Here is a 16,414-nt window from a genome sequence, read left to right on the forward strand (position 1 = left end):
ACTCAAAGTAAACAGAAAGAGAGAATGCCTTTCCACATCAGTGGGACAGTTACACCTCAGCTCCACCCACGACCTGCCTTGCCCATTTATGGTTATCTGGGAGTGACGCGCGGTGACGCAGTGCCAAGATGGCGACGGCCAGCTCAGCCCAATTCAGGATTCATAACTGCTCTTCAGAAACCAACGGGTGACGTCACGGATACTACGTCCATACAGTTTATGGTGTGAATGCTGCAAGCATGTTGTTGTTGTATGTTATTGCTAACCTATGTTATTGCTGACCGTAACTAGTCCCACAGCTTTTGACGTAGAAACTCCGTTCAAACTGCAAGTTGTCCAACTCAATGAATGAATGGGGTGCTATTACTTTTGTCATTGATACCTTGAATACCTTGAATAAATATTTCAGGTTTTCCAGGGAAATTTTCCCATTCTAAGTGAATGACATCGAAATCCTCCTCATACCTACTCCAATTTGAAAGCTCACCAGTTCAGCATACTTTCAGCTACAGACTTGATTTAAACTGTAAACTGGTCACAAGAAGTTAATCTATTAATGATGTATTCAGCGTTTCGAAATATTATATGGTTTTTTCACTGTCGCTGTGGAAGTTTTATGCTTTTTTGAGCTCTTTTCTTAGTTTATAATGGGTGTGTATTGCGTGAGTTAGAGTGGGTGAAAAATTTATTTTTAACTCGCTGCCCTGACCACAATTTGAACTCTTCAAGCATAATTTTATAGAAATGTAGGTATTTTTGTTGTGGTTTCTCACATGTGCTTAACAAATCCCTCGGATTTATAGATCTGTGCCCTTCCAAAGGACAAGAGTGCCAGCCAGCTCCTCCATAGGCTGCCATTATAAATTCTCCTCAAAATTTCTGGACCAGAGCAGAACATACCAGTTTTTTAACTTGCTGAAGAGCTCACTTCTTTTTACTTTATCCACACAAAAAACATATCACATCATTCACAAATGCCTTCTGCTGCTGCTGGTCAGGTCATTTTGCCCATACAACCTATAGTTTTATCTCAATGGAGGTTTGTTTGACAGAAAGGATTTTCCTATCTGTCTCTATTGTAGAGCTGGTTACCTTGGTGACATAAGTTAGCTGATTAAACATCAAAGGACTGGGTCCTCTGTTCTTATTGGTGGACTGAAGTTAAGCTATTTTCTGAACACCTGTTTGTGTCCTCTTCACTGAACACATACACACACACATTAATACACTGACCGACACAATACGCGCACACACACACACACACACACACACGCACACACACTAATACACTGACAGACACAATACAACTTTACTCCATGGGAGAACAAATGTAAGCATAACTGTGTGTCCCAGCAGGCGCGCAGACACACACACACACACACACACACACACATTAAAGGAGACTTATTAGGCTTCTTATATTTTCTGTCATTTATAATGTTACAATGTCTCATGTTACACGTGGCCAAAGCTCTACTCTTGGCTCTTAATGATGTCATACAGATCTAATTTTCCATATATGGTAACTTGCCTGCTTAGTTTGTCTCTACTGCTGAGCGGCATAATCATCCTGCTTCAGGATCTTGGCCAATCAGAACACAGTGGGCTTTTGGGAGGGGGCTCTCTATTGGAACTGAAGGGATTATTAGGGCCCGAGCATGAAACATGAAAGGTCCCTATTGGAAATAAAGGGATTGTTAGGGCCTGAGCACAAACTGTGTGAGGTCCCTATTGAAACTGAAGGAATTATTAGGGCCCGAGCACAAAAAAATGCGAGGTCCCTATTGGAATTGAAGGGATTCTTTTTTGTGCCCGAGCATGTTTCATGCAAGGTCCCTATTGAAATTTAAGGGATTTTTGGCGATTTACACACTCTGTACTTTAACAAACTCTTCCTAGGGAATTAGTCTGATTTACTTCAAATTTCTGCTATGCAGTCTATACCCATTGACGATTAAAAGTTGTACAAACAGTCAGTTTTCATGGAACGGTGTGCCTTTGGCGTGGTGTCCAAAATTGATGATTTGCCATTAAAAAGGAAGTTGTTGTAACTTCAGGGTACATGCTCACATCTGCACCAAACTTAAACTTATATACTAATAACAGTCACGCCCTGAACACATCTACATGCCAATATTCAGTTATAGTCGTAGGGCCAAGTGCTATGTAGCACCATGAAGGGGACATGATTATTAACACCTCTGTGGAGCATATGAAGCGCGTGGCAAATTCACAACCACACCTCCAGAGCTACAGAATCTGCAACCCAGCCACTTCACACCTCAACACGCTACACGTGTGAGGGCACGCCCAACGCTGCTTGCAGTTTTAATTTTAAGGGCTCGGGCGAAGTCCCTATTGAAACTGAAGGGATTTTTTCCCCTGCAAAGTAACCTCAATTTTGGAGCCCAAACATACTCGAAAACTCTCCAAAGTTTGCACATAATTCAGGCAGGGCAAAAAACCCCATATTTTATGGGTTTCACGCATGGCCGTGGCAAAATGGCTCGCTAGCGCCTACAGAGCAGCCCCCGGACAAAGTTTCACCAGACGTGTACGTAATTTCTGTGGTACGTGTATCATGTCCAGATGTACAAAAAACCCTCTTGGAGCCATTACCTAAACCCAACAAGAAGTCAGCCACTTTGGATAAAATGGTAATTTTTTTTGATTTACACACTCCGTACTTTAATGAACTCCTCCTAGGGAATTAGTCCGATCAACTGAACTGAAGTGAAGTTGAAACAAAGTTTGTAGGACAAACGGTACAGGAGAAGAAAGATGCAGAAGAAATGGTGAAATAAATAACTAGAATGGGCATTTACTAAAGTAAATGCGAGTGAGAGCAGCCAGCTGTTAGCTGTGACTGCTACCGCTGCTTCTGCAAAGCAGGGCTCCATCAGAAATTTTTCAAATCCTGTAGCTGACTATATGACTAGGACTATATGACCGTCGTTCACTGAAATATGTTGTCCTTAGTTCAGTTATGGGCAACTGGGCTGTGAGCACCAGGTTTCCATAGTCTGAAGCTCCTGCATAATTATTTTGCCGCACAGAGGATAAACAGCCTGCTGCACAAGTGATCTTGGTCTGACATCCTACAGACTGGTTGCACTATGTATGTTTTTGTCATCTTCTTAGGAAAGAATAAAACACTGAAAGATATCCTGGTTGAATCCTTTTAATTTAGAATACTCACTAATATGATCAATTTCAGAACAAGGGAAATGGATGGTACATATGTTAAACAGTTAGGAGATCAGATCCAGGAGTGTTTTCTTTCTAGCTGCTTCTGTTACTGTTATTGACTCATTGACACTGTTAGAAAGCTTACCATGGGTGAAGTGTGGCCATGCGCCATGGACCTGCTGATGCTAAACTCAAGGTTGATACAGTTTCAACCACAGCCTCACGTGACTCTCCACGTCCTCTTCCTCTGTCCTTCACAGGAAACATCTTTGTGGTGAGCCTGGCTTTTGCTGACTTGGTGGTTGCATTTTACCCCTATCCTCTGGTGTTGTATGCCATCTTCCATGACGGCTGGTCACTGGGTGACACCCAATGCAAGGTGAGCCCTAACTCTATATCTATAGAGCTGACTTGGTGACTTAAATTATTTTTGTAACAATCTTGTTCTTATCCTGTCCATAAAAAATGTTAATTATTTTATCAATAAAAGATACAAAATGTTTATCAGAGTCTATGTAGATCCCCTACAGCTCTAGTGTCATGTTCAATTCGATTGTGTGTAGATGCTTTGTTTTATTTCTGCATTCACAAAAGTTTACCCTACCATCTTATTGATACTCTGCTCTTACTTCACATTAAACATATTTACCTGCAGTGTTTGAATCAGAATCAGAGTGAGCTTTATTGCCAAGTAATTTTTACACACAAGGAAGTTACTTTGTTGAAAAGGTGCTACAGTTGAAATATATAAATATGGAATAAACAGATGATATGGAATAAACAGATGATATAAATATATAAAATGACAAAATATAAAAGTTTAGAATAATAACAATTAAAAACAAAAATGTATATGCATATAGTGGACTTATTTCAAATTATCATGCAAACATGAAACTGAAAATGTAATCCTACAATAACATTATCATATTCCACATATGTATGTGTTATTTAGGTAGAAATGAAAATGCAATCATCCAATTTCCATTTTCATTTTCACATACTTGTGTGAGCATTCTAGGACCATATTAAAATGAAAATGAGAACAGCATCTGACATTTTATTTTCAAAGACTTACTCTCTTACTTACTTGCTCTATAGTGGACTTTATTCAAATGCAATGAGTGAACAGTGCCCCCAGTCTATTGCATTTACATATCCATGCCCTCATGGTCTTTTTAGGTCAAAATTAAAATGTCATTTTCTAACTATGTGACATTGAAAATGAGAACAGCATTTGACATTGCATTTTCAATGACTCTGCTCTGTAGTGGACTTTATTCAAATGCAATTAGTGAAACAGCACCCCCAGTCTATTGCATTGCATTTACATTCACAAGCAGCTTTCCAAGGGACACAATGAAAATGCAATCTGTCAGTCCTCTCATCAAGGCGGGTCCTCAGTTAGTCACTTCCTCTTCAGTTGGAAGGCCAATTCAGGTTCTCATGGTTCAGTTGTGTATCTACCATTACACAACACTAGGCTGTAACTTCACAACCAAATGAAATCTATCAACCGAACAGCTCAAGGATGGATATACTGACTTCAAACTTGGAACCTATAAGTTTTGCCATTTTTATTTTGCTTTTCTGTTTTTTTTTGAACACTTGCCTGTTGAACTGGGCTTTAGCATGTTCTGCAGCTGATGTGGCTAACTGTAATGTCAGCTGTTTCTAGCGTGTATTGTGACATTAAGCCCGTACGTGTATGTGTTGCTGCAGTAGCCTATGTAAGTTTACCTGATAGATGCATGGTACATGCAAGAAACGTTAACTTGATTATACTCGAAAGATGTAACATCAGTGTCCTGCTGGTCAGTGTCAAGCCCAGGCTAATACAAATGCATTCACATTATTGCAATACTAGTATTAGTGACAATACTGCAGCTCTGTTCCAGTTAATGTTACAGGAACATTTAGTCTGTCTGTCATATCAACTACATAGCTACAGTACATAACAGTTACATCTATGAACTGTGCAAAACCGTTATTTATGTCTCTGACATGTTGTTAGGTCAGTATCTATGCCTTAACCTCTCACCATAAATATCCACTGTCTTTATGTTTGTCTTTACAGGTAGCCTACATTTGGGTGAAGTGGTGTGAAATTCGAGTGAAGTAGAACGTATTTGCTAGGAGATAGAGAGGCAACATATGAAAACATGGAGTCCTACAGTTATTGTTAGGGTGGGGGTGTCAAGTAAGATATGAAACAAACAGAAGATGTGTAAAAAGACACATATTAAACAAACACAAGTATAGTGATTACTGTAGCCACCCCTTGTTTTATACACATGGACTGTACACATTGCACTTACCATGAGGCAGAAATGAGTACAACAGACATGCTGTAAGTTATCATGTCAGCACAACTGAAGGTTACTGATCTTACAAAGTCTTATGTACTTCCTCCTCCCTTCCCTTTCTATGTACTCACTAACCAAAGTATCTGCAGCTACTGTGCAGTAGTGCGCATACGCCAACATGCATGCAGCCGGTTGCAGTTGCTCCGTCGTTCGTCGTCTTCTAACTTTGAACTTTCTTTTTTATATCTCGTGTGTGATTTTTGGTCTATATGTAATTTAAACTAGACTCTCTGTAATCATGGAAGTTGAGAGAGTTTTGGTAAACCACGGCACCGTTGCGCAGCAACTTCATGGCCGCTTTGTTTACACCTGGGACCAGCTGATCGCGCTGAAGCCGACCGGGGCGCCCAGGCCCACAGACATCCCCACCGAGATCTGGAGGAGGACACACAGAGGTTGCAGAGGAGGAACGAAACGGCGTGGGAAGAGAGAGGGGTCCAGATAACAGAGACTTAGGAGAAGGAGATTTAAGCCATGTCTCCCCTCTCTCATCATGGCCAACGTGAGATTACTGAGTAATAAGATGGACGAGCTAACAGCGTTAGCCTGGAGTCAGAGGGAGTTCCAGGAGTGTAGTTTAATGTGCTTCGAGGAGACTTGGCTACACTTGGATATTCCTGACCACAACCTCTCCATTGACTGCTTTCAGACTGTTCGGTCCGACAGAGATTGCACCGAGAGCGGTAAGCGTAAAGGCGGGGGGCTTTCCGTTCTAGTTAACAACAGATGGTGTAATCCCGGTCACACTACAGTTAAACAGCGTATCTGTAGCCCGGACATTGAACTGCTTGCTGTGGGCAATTTCACATGCCATCGCTGTAGCTGTATACATTCCGCCCTCTGCCAACCCGACCCACATCGCCATTGCTGAACTCCAGACTCAACACCCGAGTGCCCTCATAGTGATCTCGGGTGACTTCAACCACGTCACCCTGACCACCACACTAACCAACTTCACCCAGTATATGAGCTGCCTTATTAGAGAGGAGAGGACCTGCTGTATGCTAACGTTAAGGATGCATACAGCTCTTCCCTCCACTGGGCAGGTCAGACCACATCCTGGTTCACATCAATGCTATGTGCCTCTGGTGAAAAGGCAGCCTGTGACCACAAGGACGGTGAGGAGATGGTCGGAGGAGGCATATGAGACACTTCAGGGACGTTTCGAGGTAACAGACTGGGATGCACTCTGTGAGCCACATGGAGAGGACATTGATGGCTTACTGAGTGTATCTACATCAACTTCTGTGTGGACTGCACTGTCCCAACAAAGGACATCAAGGACATCCTGAATGCTAAGAGGAGGGCTTAAGTGCAATTTATACTTCCGCGTCAAATCGACGGCGTAGGTGACGGCGTAGGCTACGGGGCTACGCAGAGACTACGCCATCGCCTGACGTGCACCTCCTCCAAAATGTAACTACGCGTTGAGTCGACGCGACTGTAAGCTCTGTGATTGGTCGGCTTGCTAGTATTTCCGGTCTGTATTTCTTCTTTGCCTTTTCAATTTCAGTTGATCTTCCGTCAGTGAAGAAAGCAAACAACATGGATCAAATCGAGGAGCGTTTGGTGGAGGAAATCAGGAAGTACACGCATTTGTATGACTCGTCTTTGGTAAATTACAAAGACAGATGGCAACAAATTCGTGCAGAGAAATTACCTCGAACGTGAGTTTGGAGGTGGCGGAATGTGTGAGGAGATGGAAGAACTTGAGGGACAAGTACGTTCGCCTCCGCAAAAAACTCACTACGAAGAGTGGAGACCCAGGCGGATAAAAAGTCCCAGCCTTTTATTTGTTTTTATCTTGGCTGGCTCCCCATGTGAAGCACTGGGAAACGGAGTCAAATTACAACGATAAGGTAAATATAGCGTGTCTTTTGTGTTGTAAATCTCTGCATTGTGTTTAGGCTAGCTAACAAGCTAGCAACACTACCACAGCCCTTTGCTACTGGAAATGCTACCAGACATTATCCATATCATTTGCTCTGCATTTCTGTATATGTGCACCGAATGCATCCCCTATGTGATGGTATAAATGGCAAGACTAACTAAAACTACTTATTTCTGAAATAATTGCAGGATGGGAGCAATTCAAGCAACTCAAGCTCCTCTGCAGCAGCTGCGGGACCTACAGCAGACATAGTTCATCAACCAGCTGGCAGTTCATCTAGCAGCGAGTCATCCAGCAATGATGATCAGCAGCCCCACCACCACACTCCTCTGTCTCCCCGGCCAACTCCTCTGTCCCCCACCCATCTCCTCTATCCCCCCAGCTATATCCTCTGTCCCTTAGCCCAAGGATGCAACAGAAAAGGAAGAGGAAGGACCAAGAGGACTGTAGCATCCAAAAGCAAATTGTCGAGTTGGAAGCACGGCGGTTGGAGTTACAAAAAACACTTACCAAGGGCAACAATGAGAGTGCCAGGTTTGGTCACACTGTTGCGCATATGCTGCAGAGACTGCCAGAGGAGCACAGGCCACAGGCTATGTTTGATGTGTACAAGCTCCTGTTTGAGTGGCAGCAACCTCAATGAACATTCCCTGAAATGTGGACTATAGCATCCTTTGCACTGTATCCACTTTCATTTGTACATAGTGCCTTTTGTAAAAAGTGTGCCTTTTTCTAATATAGTATAACAATAACAGTTCTTCTTTACGGCTCTAGTAGTAAACGGTTTGCACATTTGTATACAGTTTGTGACTTTTGCATTTAGTTTGCACTTCTGTTAATTAGAATATTTAATTTACTTTTTCAACATTTGTTCTTTCTGCTGTGGTGCTGTGTTGTTGCAGTGTGACTGAAAATAAAGAACACTAATGTGATTTTAAACCAGGTCTTTATTTACAAGGTTGCATGCCAGAATGATTCCTTTTACACACATACAATTTACTGTCCAAGTTCGCCACGCCACACCATCTTCTCCTGCCACGGCACAAGACCAGTAGGCGACTGAAAGAAGGCCATCAGGTCATTCTGCACACCTATTGCAGCTCTTGTGGAAAGGGCCTTTGACAGGTGACGTGGATCAAGTGGTTCCAGAAGATTTGTGTCCCCTGCCACAACTCTTTTCCACTTGCCTAGCTGTGGTGACCCGGTAGTGTCAGAGTCGGCAAAATTAGCTGGGATATATCTGCAGACAGGTCTGATGGTCTCATCAGTGTGGGCAAGGAAGTTGTGTAGAACGGCACAAGCTTTAACAATGTTCACTGCCTTGTCTGGCAGACATTCCAGTGACCGCCCAAGGATTCTCCACCTGGCCACCAAAATGCCAAATGCATTCTCAATTACCCGCCTGGCTCTTGAGTGACGGTAGTTGTAGGTCTGCTTATCCATGGGAAAGTTTGTCCCTGTGTAGCAAAACTCAAAGTATTGATGAATAGGCAATCATTGCATGCAAATGTAGCTATCCCTGAAGATACCACCATCACTTTCCCATCCATAACCCCCGACATCCACCATGGTAAAGCGATATGCTTTACCATGGTGGATGTCGGGTAGCCATCAGAACAATGGAGCGTGCGCCCTTGTAGTTGAAGTAGCCGCTCCCGGCGTGCGGTGGTGCCTTTATGTTAACATGCTTTCCGTCTACGCTGCCGACACAGTTCGGAAAGTTCCATAGTCACCAAAAATCTGCTGCAATAGCTTCACATTGGGCAACTGAAGGGCAGGGAAGGAACTCTGGCTGCAGTGCTTCCCATAACGCTTTACAGACCTCCAACATTATGGAAGACACTGTGCTTGATGACAATTTGTAGCTAGCTGCAATGGCCTGCTGGCTTCCACCTGAAGCTAAAATTCGAAGGGTGACTGCCAGTCTCTGTCTGATGTCCACAGGTATACTGTGCGTAGACTGATGTACAATCAATGGCTGCACTGAACTAAATCGTCGAATCTAACAGCAGACATCCGAAAATATCTGAAATGCATTTTCTCATCAATGTCTCTCAGTGGCCAAACCCGCACAGAAAATTCACCCTTCGTCTGCCTCTATCGGTTCAACAGTCGTACATACCATCTTCTCCGACGCCTTCTCTCGTTTCTGCGTTTTAGTAATTTCAGTAGAAGTAGCTGCTGTTCAACATTGATCAGCTCCAACTCCAACATAATCCGCTTTGTTTCAGTAGCCATTGCTTACTACAACAATAACAGTGGCTACTCACAACAGCGGCGAACATAGAAATTCCACCGCCAACTAGCGATTGGGGATGTAATTGCAGAATGACGGACACACCTACGCACAAGTATAAATGGGCCTCTACAGAGATGGTAATAGGGAGGAGGTGAAGGCCAATATGAGGGGGACCTGAAGGTGAAGATCAGGGAGGCTAAGGAGAAGTATAGGAGGAAGCTGGAGCTCTAGGAGAACAACATGAGGTTTGAGCGGGATGAGGATTATCACTGGCTTCAGACCGACTGGCAGCAGAGGAGTAGAAGGCAGCTTGGACAGGGCCAACGAACTGATTTGACTCACTGGCTCCAGCCCATCCCCACACTAACCCAGCTAACACCTCCAACCCCACTACTCCACCCTCCTCCTCCTCACTGTCCCCCGACCTCCTCCTGGGAGACACGACCGGATCTACACCCACCTGGAAAAGCAGTCGAGCACTGTGAGGGTCATGTTTTTTGACTTCTCCAGTGGCCTCAACACCATCCGGCCGGTTCTGCTGGGTGAGAAGCTGACAGCGATGCAGGTGGATGCCCCCCTCGTGTCCTGGATTGTTGACTACCTGACAACACTGTGTGTCAGACAGCGTGGTCAACAACATTGGGGCCCTGCATGCGATGGTCCTCTCTCCCTTCCTCTTTAACATCTACACCACAGACTTCAACCACCACACAGAGTCCTGCCATCTTCAGAACTTTTTTGATGACTCTGCTGTGGTTGGATGTATCAGCAAGGGTGACGAGGCTGAGCACAGAGCTGCGGTGAGGGTGGTCTTTGTCACATGGTGCGAGCAGAACCATCTACAGCTCAATGTGACAAAGACTAAGGAGCTGGTTGTGGATCTAAGGAGAGCAAAGGCACCAGTGACCCCTGTTTCCATCCAGGGGGTCCCTGTGGACATTGTGGAGGATTACAAATACCTGGGAATGCACATGGACAATAAGCTGGACTGGAGAACACTCAAGCCCTCTACAGGTAGGGTCAAAGACGTCTCTATTTTCTGAGGAGGCTGAGGTCCTTCAACATCTGCAGGACGATGCTGAGGATGTTTTATGAGTCTGTGGTGGCCAGTGTTGTCTTGTTTGCTGTTGCATGCTGGGGCAGCAGACTAAGGGTAGTGAATGCTAACAAACTGAACAAACTGATCCGCAAGGCCAGTGACGTTGGAGCTGGACTCTCTGTCGGTGGTGTCAGAGAGGAAGATGCTATCTAAGCTATATGTCATCTTGGACAATGTGTCGTACCCACTCCATGACGTGCTGCTCAAACACAGGAACACTTTCAGTGCAAGACTTATTCCCCCAATATGCAGCACAGAGCGCCACAGGAAGTCCTTCCTGCCTGTGGCCATCAAACATTATACCTCCTCCCTCTAAGTGTCTGAAACTGATACTTAGTTTTAAACTGGACATTGTCATCTGTTTTTTTGTGCAATAATACCTGCTTAAATACTTAATGTGTAATACTCTCTGCTGCAGTTCTGCTGCTAATATTATTACTGTTCACCACAATAATTCCTTTATTTATGTAAATACTTTATCATAACAATTCCTTTAACTTTGTAAATATTGTACAAATTCACACTCCTTTATATTTCTTTTATTTGATATTTTTACTGTGATATTTACATACTTCTTTATATTCCAACTTTCTATCTTTATTTATATTCCTTTTGCCTTTTGTGCAATGTGTGAGAACCTGAAGTGGCCTTCCTACTGAAGAGGAAGTGACATCTTAACTGAGGACCTGCCTTGATGAGAGGACTGACAGATTGCCTTTTCATTTGCATTGTGTCCCTTGGAAAGCTGCTTGTAAAATGTAAATGCAATGCAATAGACTGGGAGCGCTGTTTAACTCATTGCATAAAGTCCACTATAGAGCAGAGTAAATTTTTGAAAATGCAATGTCAAAAGCTTTTCTCATTTTCATTGCCACATATTTGGAAAATGGCATTTTAATTTTAATTTTGACCTAAAAATCCATGAGGATACGGACATGTAAATGCAATAGACAGGGGGCGCTGTTTCACTCATTGCATTTGAATAAAGTCCACTGTAGGACAGACTAAGTCTTTTAGGGTTTTAGGGTTTGTGTAATGATGTGAAATGAAATAATTTTTACATGTATAAAGATATAAAGTATTTGAGAGGGAAGGGGGGTGACAGTTGGGGCCCTGGGTCTTCTTAATAAGGCTAGCTGCAGAAGGGAAGAAGCTTTTTTTGTGGCGACAGGTTTTGGTCCTGATGGACCGCAGCCTCCTGCCAGAGGGGAGAGTCTGAAACAGTTTGTAACCGGGATGGGAGGGGTCAGCTGCAATCTTTCCTGCTCGCCTCAGAGTCCTAGAGGTGTGCAGGTCTTGAAGAGATGGAAGATTACAGCCAATCGCCTTCTCTTCAGAGCAAATGGTACGCTGCCTGCCTTTGTCCCTGGCAGTGGTAGCAGCGTACCAGATGGTGATGGAGGACGTGTGGATGGACTCAATGATGGCGGTGTATAAGTGCACCATCATTGTCTTTGGCAGGCTTAACTTCTTCAACTGCCGCAGGAAGTACATCTTCTGCTGGGCCTTCTTGGTAAGGTAGGTGATGTTCAGCTCCCACTTGAGGTCCTGGGAGATGATGGTGGCCAGGAAGCAGAAGGAGTCCACAGTGCTGACTGGGGAGTCACACAGGATGATGGGGGAGGTTGGGGCTGGGCTCTTTCTGAAGTCTATTGGCATCTCCATGTCTTCAGAGCGTTGAGCTCCAGACTGTTCTGGCTGCACCAGGTAACCAGATGGTTAATCTCACACTTGTAGGCAGATTCATCCCTACTAGAGATGAGCCCAGTGAGGGTGGTGTCATCAGCATACTTCAGGAGCTTGACGGACTGGTGACTAGAGGTGCAGCTGCTGGTGTACAGGGAGAAGAGCAGAGTGGAAAGAACGCAGCCTTGTGGTGAACCGATGCTGATGGTCCTGGAGTCAGAGACATGTTCTTCCAGCTTCAAGTGCTGCTTCCTGTCTGTCAGGAAGTCAGTGATCCACCTGCAGGTGGAGTCAGGCACGTTCACCTGAGAGAGCTTGTCCTGCAACAGGATTAGGATGATGGTATTGAAAGCAGAGCTGAAATCCACAAACAGGATCCTGGCATAGGTTGCTGGGGAGTCCAGGTGCTGGAGAATGTGAAGGGCCATGCGTCGTCTACAGATCTGTTGGCTCTGTAGGCAAACTGCAGGGGGTCCAAAAGTGGGTCTGTGATTTAAGGTGGGACAACACAAGGTGCTAAAAAGACTTCATTACCACAGAGGTCAGGGCGATATGTAGTCATTTAGTCCTGTGGTCCTTGTGTTTTTTTGGGGACAGGGATGATGGTTGAGGCTTTGAAGCAGGCTGGCACAAGGCATGTCTCCAGTGAGGTGTTAAATATGTCTGTGAACACCGGAGACAGCTGATCAGCACAGTGCTTCAGGGTGGACGGGGAGACAGAGTTCGGCCCAGATGCTTAGCGGGGTTTCTGCCTCTTGAATAGTCTGTTGATATCCCTCTGGAGCTGACCCCCTCTGAGGAGAGGGAGGAGAGGATGGTGGACAATTGTCTCTCAAAGCGGCAGTTGAACTGGTTCAGCTAAGTTGCCGGGCGAGAGTCATTGATGGATTTGGGGGCTTTGGGTTTGTAGTTTGTGAAGTGGCGTCATTTGCAGAGAACTGGTGTTTTAGTCTCTCTGAGTAATGTCGTTTAGCTTTTCTCACCTCCTTGCTAAACCTTTACTTTAATGCCCTGTCTCCACTCCTAAATGCCTCCTCCTTTTCCAACCTTAGCTGCGTTTGGCTGTGAACCAGCGTTTGTCATTGTTTTAACTTACCCTGGTGCGTGATGGTACACAGCTGTCCTTGCAGAAACTGATGTAGGATGTCACACCATCAGTAAACTCATCCAAACTATTGGTGGCAGTCCTGAAAACATCCCAGTCAGTGCAGTCCAAACACGCCTGAAGGTCCTCCACACTGGTCCACTGCCTTGATGTCTTCACCACAGGCTTACAGAGCTTTAGTTTCTACCCGTATGCAGGAATCAGATGGACCATGACATGGTCAGAGTGACCCAGAGCAGCGCGGGGGACGGCATGATAGGCACTGCTTATTGTGGTGTAACAGTGATCCAAAATGTTCTCCGCTCTTGGACATTTGAAAAACTGTCTGTATTTTAGGAGTTCTTGGCTGAGATTTCCCTTGTTAAAGTCACCAGAAACAATAACATGGGAGTCCGGGTTTGTCTGCTTCACACACCGGTCGGCAAGCATGCGCTGTGAGCCGTGCACATTGGCCTGCGGTGAAATGTAAACACCAACCAGAGTGAATGAAGCAAACTCATGAGAAGAATAAAATGATAAAGTTAATGATAAAATATTCCAGATCAAGAAAACAAGTGTTGCTGAATCACTGTCATGTCGGTATACCAGCCGCTGCTGATATATAAACAGACACCTTCATCTTTCGTTTTGCTGGAGAGTTCTGTGTTGTTTATTTTTCATCATGAAACATCTACTGTTAATTTGTACAAAAAAAACAAATGCTCCCATTATTTGGTGCTGTAATTTATTACAACACTGATCGGTCCTCTCTCTTTCTCTGTCTCTCCCAGGTGAGTGGCTTCCTGATGGGCTTGAGTGTCATTGGCTCCATCTTCAACATAACAGGCATTGCCATCAACCGCTACTGTTACATCTGCCACAGCTTTAGCTATGACAAACTGTACAGCTATCGCAACACGTTGCTGCTGGTGGCACTTATCTGGCTGCTAACAGTCATAGCCATTGTGCCCAACTTCTTTGTCGGCTCACTGCAGTATGACCCACGAATCTATTCATGCACATTTGCACAGACAGTCAGCACATCCTACACCATCATAGTGGTAGTCATCCATTTCTTTGTGCCCATTGCTGTGGTCACCTTCTGCTACCTGCGCATCTGGATCCTGGTCATCCAAGTGAGGCGGAAGGTAAAGTCTGAGAGCCGCCCTCGCATCAAGCCCAGTGACTTGAGGAACTTTATCACCATGTTTGTGGTGTTCGTGCTGTTTTCAATTTGTTGGGCACCACTCAATTTCATTGGGCTAGCTGTTGCTATCAACCCTGAAACAGTGGCGCCTCGCATTCCTGAGTGGCTCTTTGTGGTCAGCTACTTCATGGCTTACTTCAACAGTTGCCTTAATGCCATTATCTACGGTCTGTTAAACCAGAATTTTCGGAGGGAGTATAAACGGATCGTTATGTCTTTGTGGATGCCACACCTCTTCTTCCAGGAGACATCACGGGGGTGTACTGAGGGCATCAAGAGTAAACCCTCGCCAGGACTCAATAACAACGACCAAGTAAAAGGAGAAACTTTATGACGCTGTTTTCCTCTTCTTTCATCTCCTTGTTCCTCCTCCTCATTTTTCACTTGTGTAGTGCCATCGTTTAGATACAGATAGAGAGAAACAGTGAGTATTTTTTTATAGTGCTATTCATAAAACTTAAGGCTCACCAATTTCAGTTTGTACTGAGTTAATCTGAAACATTCTTTTTAAAATATTAGATGCTCTAAAATTGAATTCACCTGGATTTTATATTTTCATACCTTCATTGCTCAGCTAAGTATACAGTAAATCTCCACAGATGATGGTAAGTACACCTCAAAATAAATTTCCACTAATAGAGTGATCATCAGTGATAGCATGTTGCAGGAAAAACACAATCCATTAATCCATTGATTTGATCCCCTGCTAAATCTTACCCTAGGACTAAAAGTCAGTTTATTTGTCTAACATTTTAGTTCAGAGCGTAACATTTTGACAATTACTGGCCTAAAACGCTCGCTCTTGTCTCACTGGGAATTCAGTTAACATTTCATAGTTTACATTTGAAGTGCACAATTTACATCCAATGCTATTATTCAGTACCATTTCAAGAAGCAGTGTGACCTTTATGTAGCAAGAGTGAGGGTGTAAAGGTTAAGGTGGTGGATGGACGTGTGGCATCTCTGATTGCAGGTCAGACTTTGATGCTAGTATTGTTAAAAATACATAATTTATCCTGTTTGCTTTTTTACCCCTCTGAAAACAGCACAGATTTGGCAAAATTAGGCAACAGTGGAGTTTGAAACAGTTTTTAAACAGGACAAAACAACAACACATTTGTGATGTCCTTTGTAACTTATGGCTTCGTGACACTGATGTTTAAATGAAAGTAACAAATGGATTTTGCATCCATTTGTTACTTTCAGAGACCTGCAGATGCCGTAAGAGACTGAAAACTCTGCTGTGTCTTGGTGGTATTTACCTCTAAGTTTTGTTTTGTTTGACTAAGCAGCAATGTTCAGTGCTACAACCTCCACCCTGTTTCTTTAGAAAGTAGTACCTCCAGAACATGGCCCTTATTGGGCCAGCAACTAGACTTAGATCCTGGTTTCTCTAGGTAAAACACAGGAAAAGTTTGAGCGTTGCAGCATTTAGGGGCCCCTACCTTGTATTTTATCCTTGCTTGATTAGATTTTCATGCTGATTTTTGCATCATTGATTTTTTTCATGTGATTTTCACATTTTTAGTCTGATGATGAGCCCTAAACATGTATTGAAGTGTCTTATGTATCATGTTCAGGAGCTTGGCGGACTGGTGACTGGAGGTGCAGCATGTCACACCTGGCTGCCTGCCACTTCTGCGTTTGGCCAAT

At 44.0% G+C, this 16,414-nt stretch overlaps 1 protein-coding gene across 1 annotated transcript in view; it reads left to right on the forward strand.

Annotated features, from left to right (window-relative positions):
* Positions 1 to 15,095, forward strand: part of mtnr1ba (melatonin receptor type 1Ba) — an 81,217-nt gene extending 66,122 nt beyond the window's left edge. Inside the window, exons 2-3 of the mRNA XM_046073864.1 lie at positions 3,450 to 3,568; positions 14,346 to 15,095. Coding sequence (XP_045929820.1) covers positions 3,450 to 3,568; positions 14,346 to 15,095 — 869 coding nt within the window. The remainder of the gene's footprint in view (positions 1 to 3,449; positions 3,569 to 14,345) is intronic.
* Positions 15,096 to 16,414: the final 1,319 nt, after the last annotated feature.

This window comes from Micropterus dolomieu, linkage group LG17 (assembly GCF_021292245.1).
Source record: "Micropterus dolomieu isolate WLL.071019.BEF.003 ecotype Adirondacks linkage group LG17, ASM2129224v1, whole genome shotgun sequence".
Lineage (NCBI taxonomy): Eukaryota > Metazoa > Chordata > Actinopteri > Centrarchiformes > Centrarchidae > Micropterus > Micropterus dolomieu.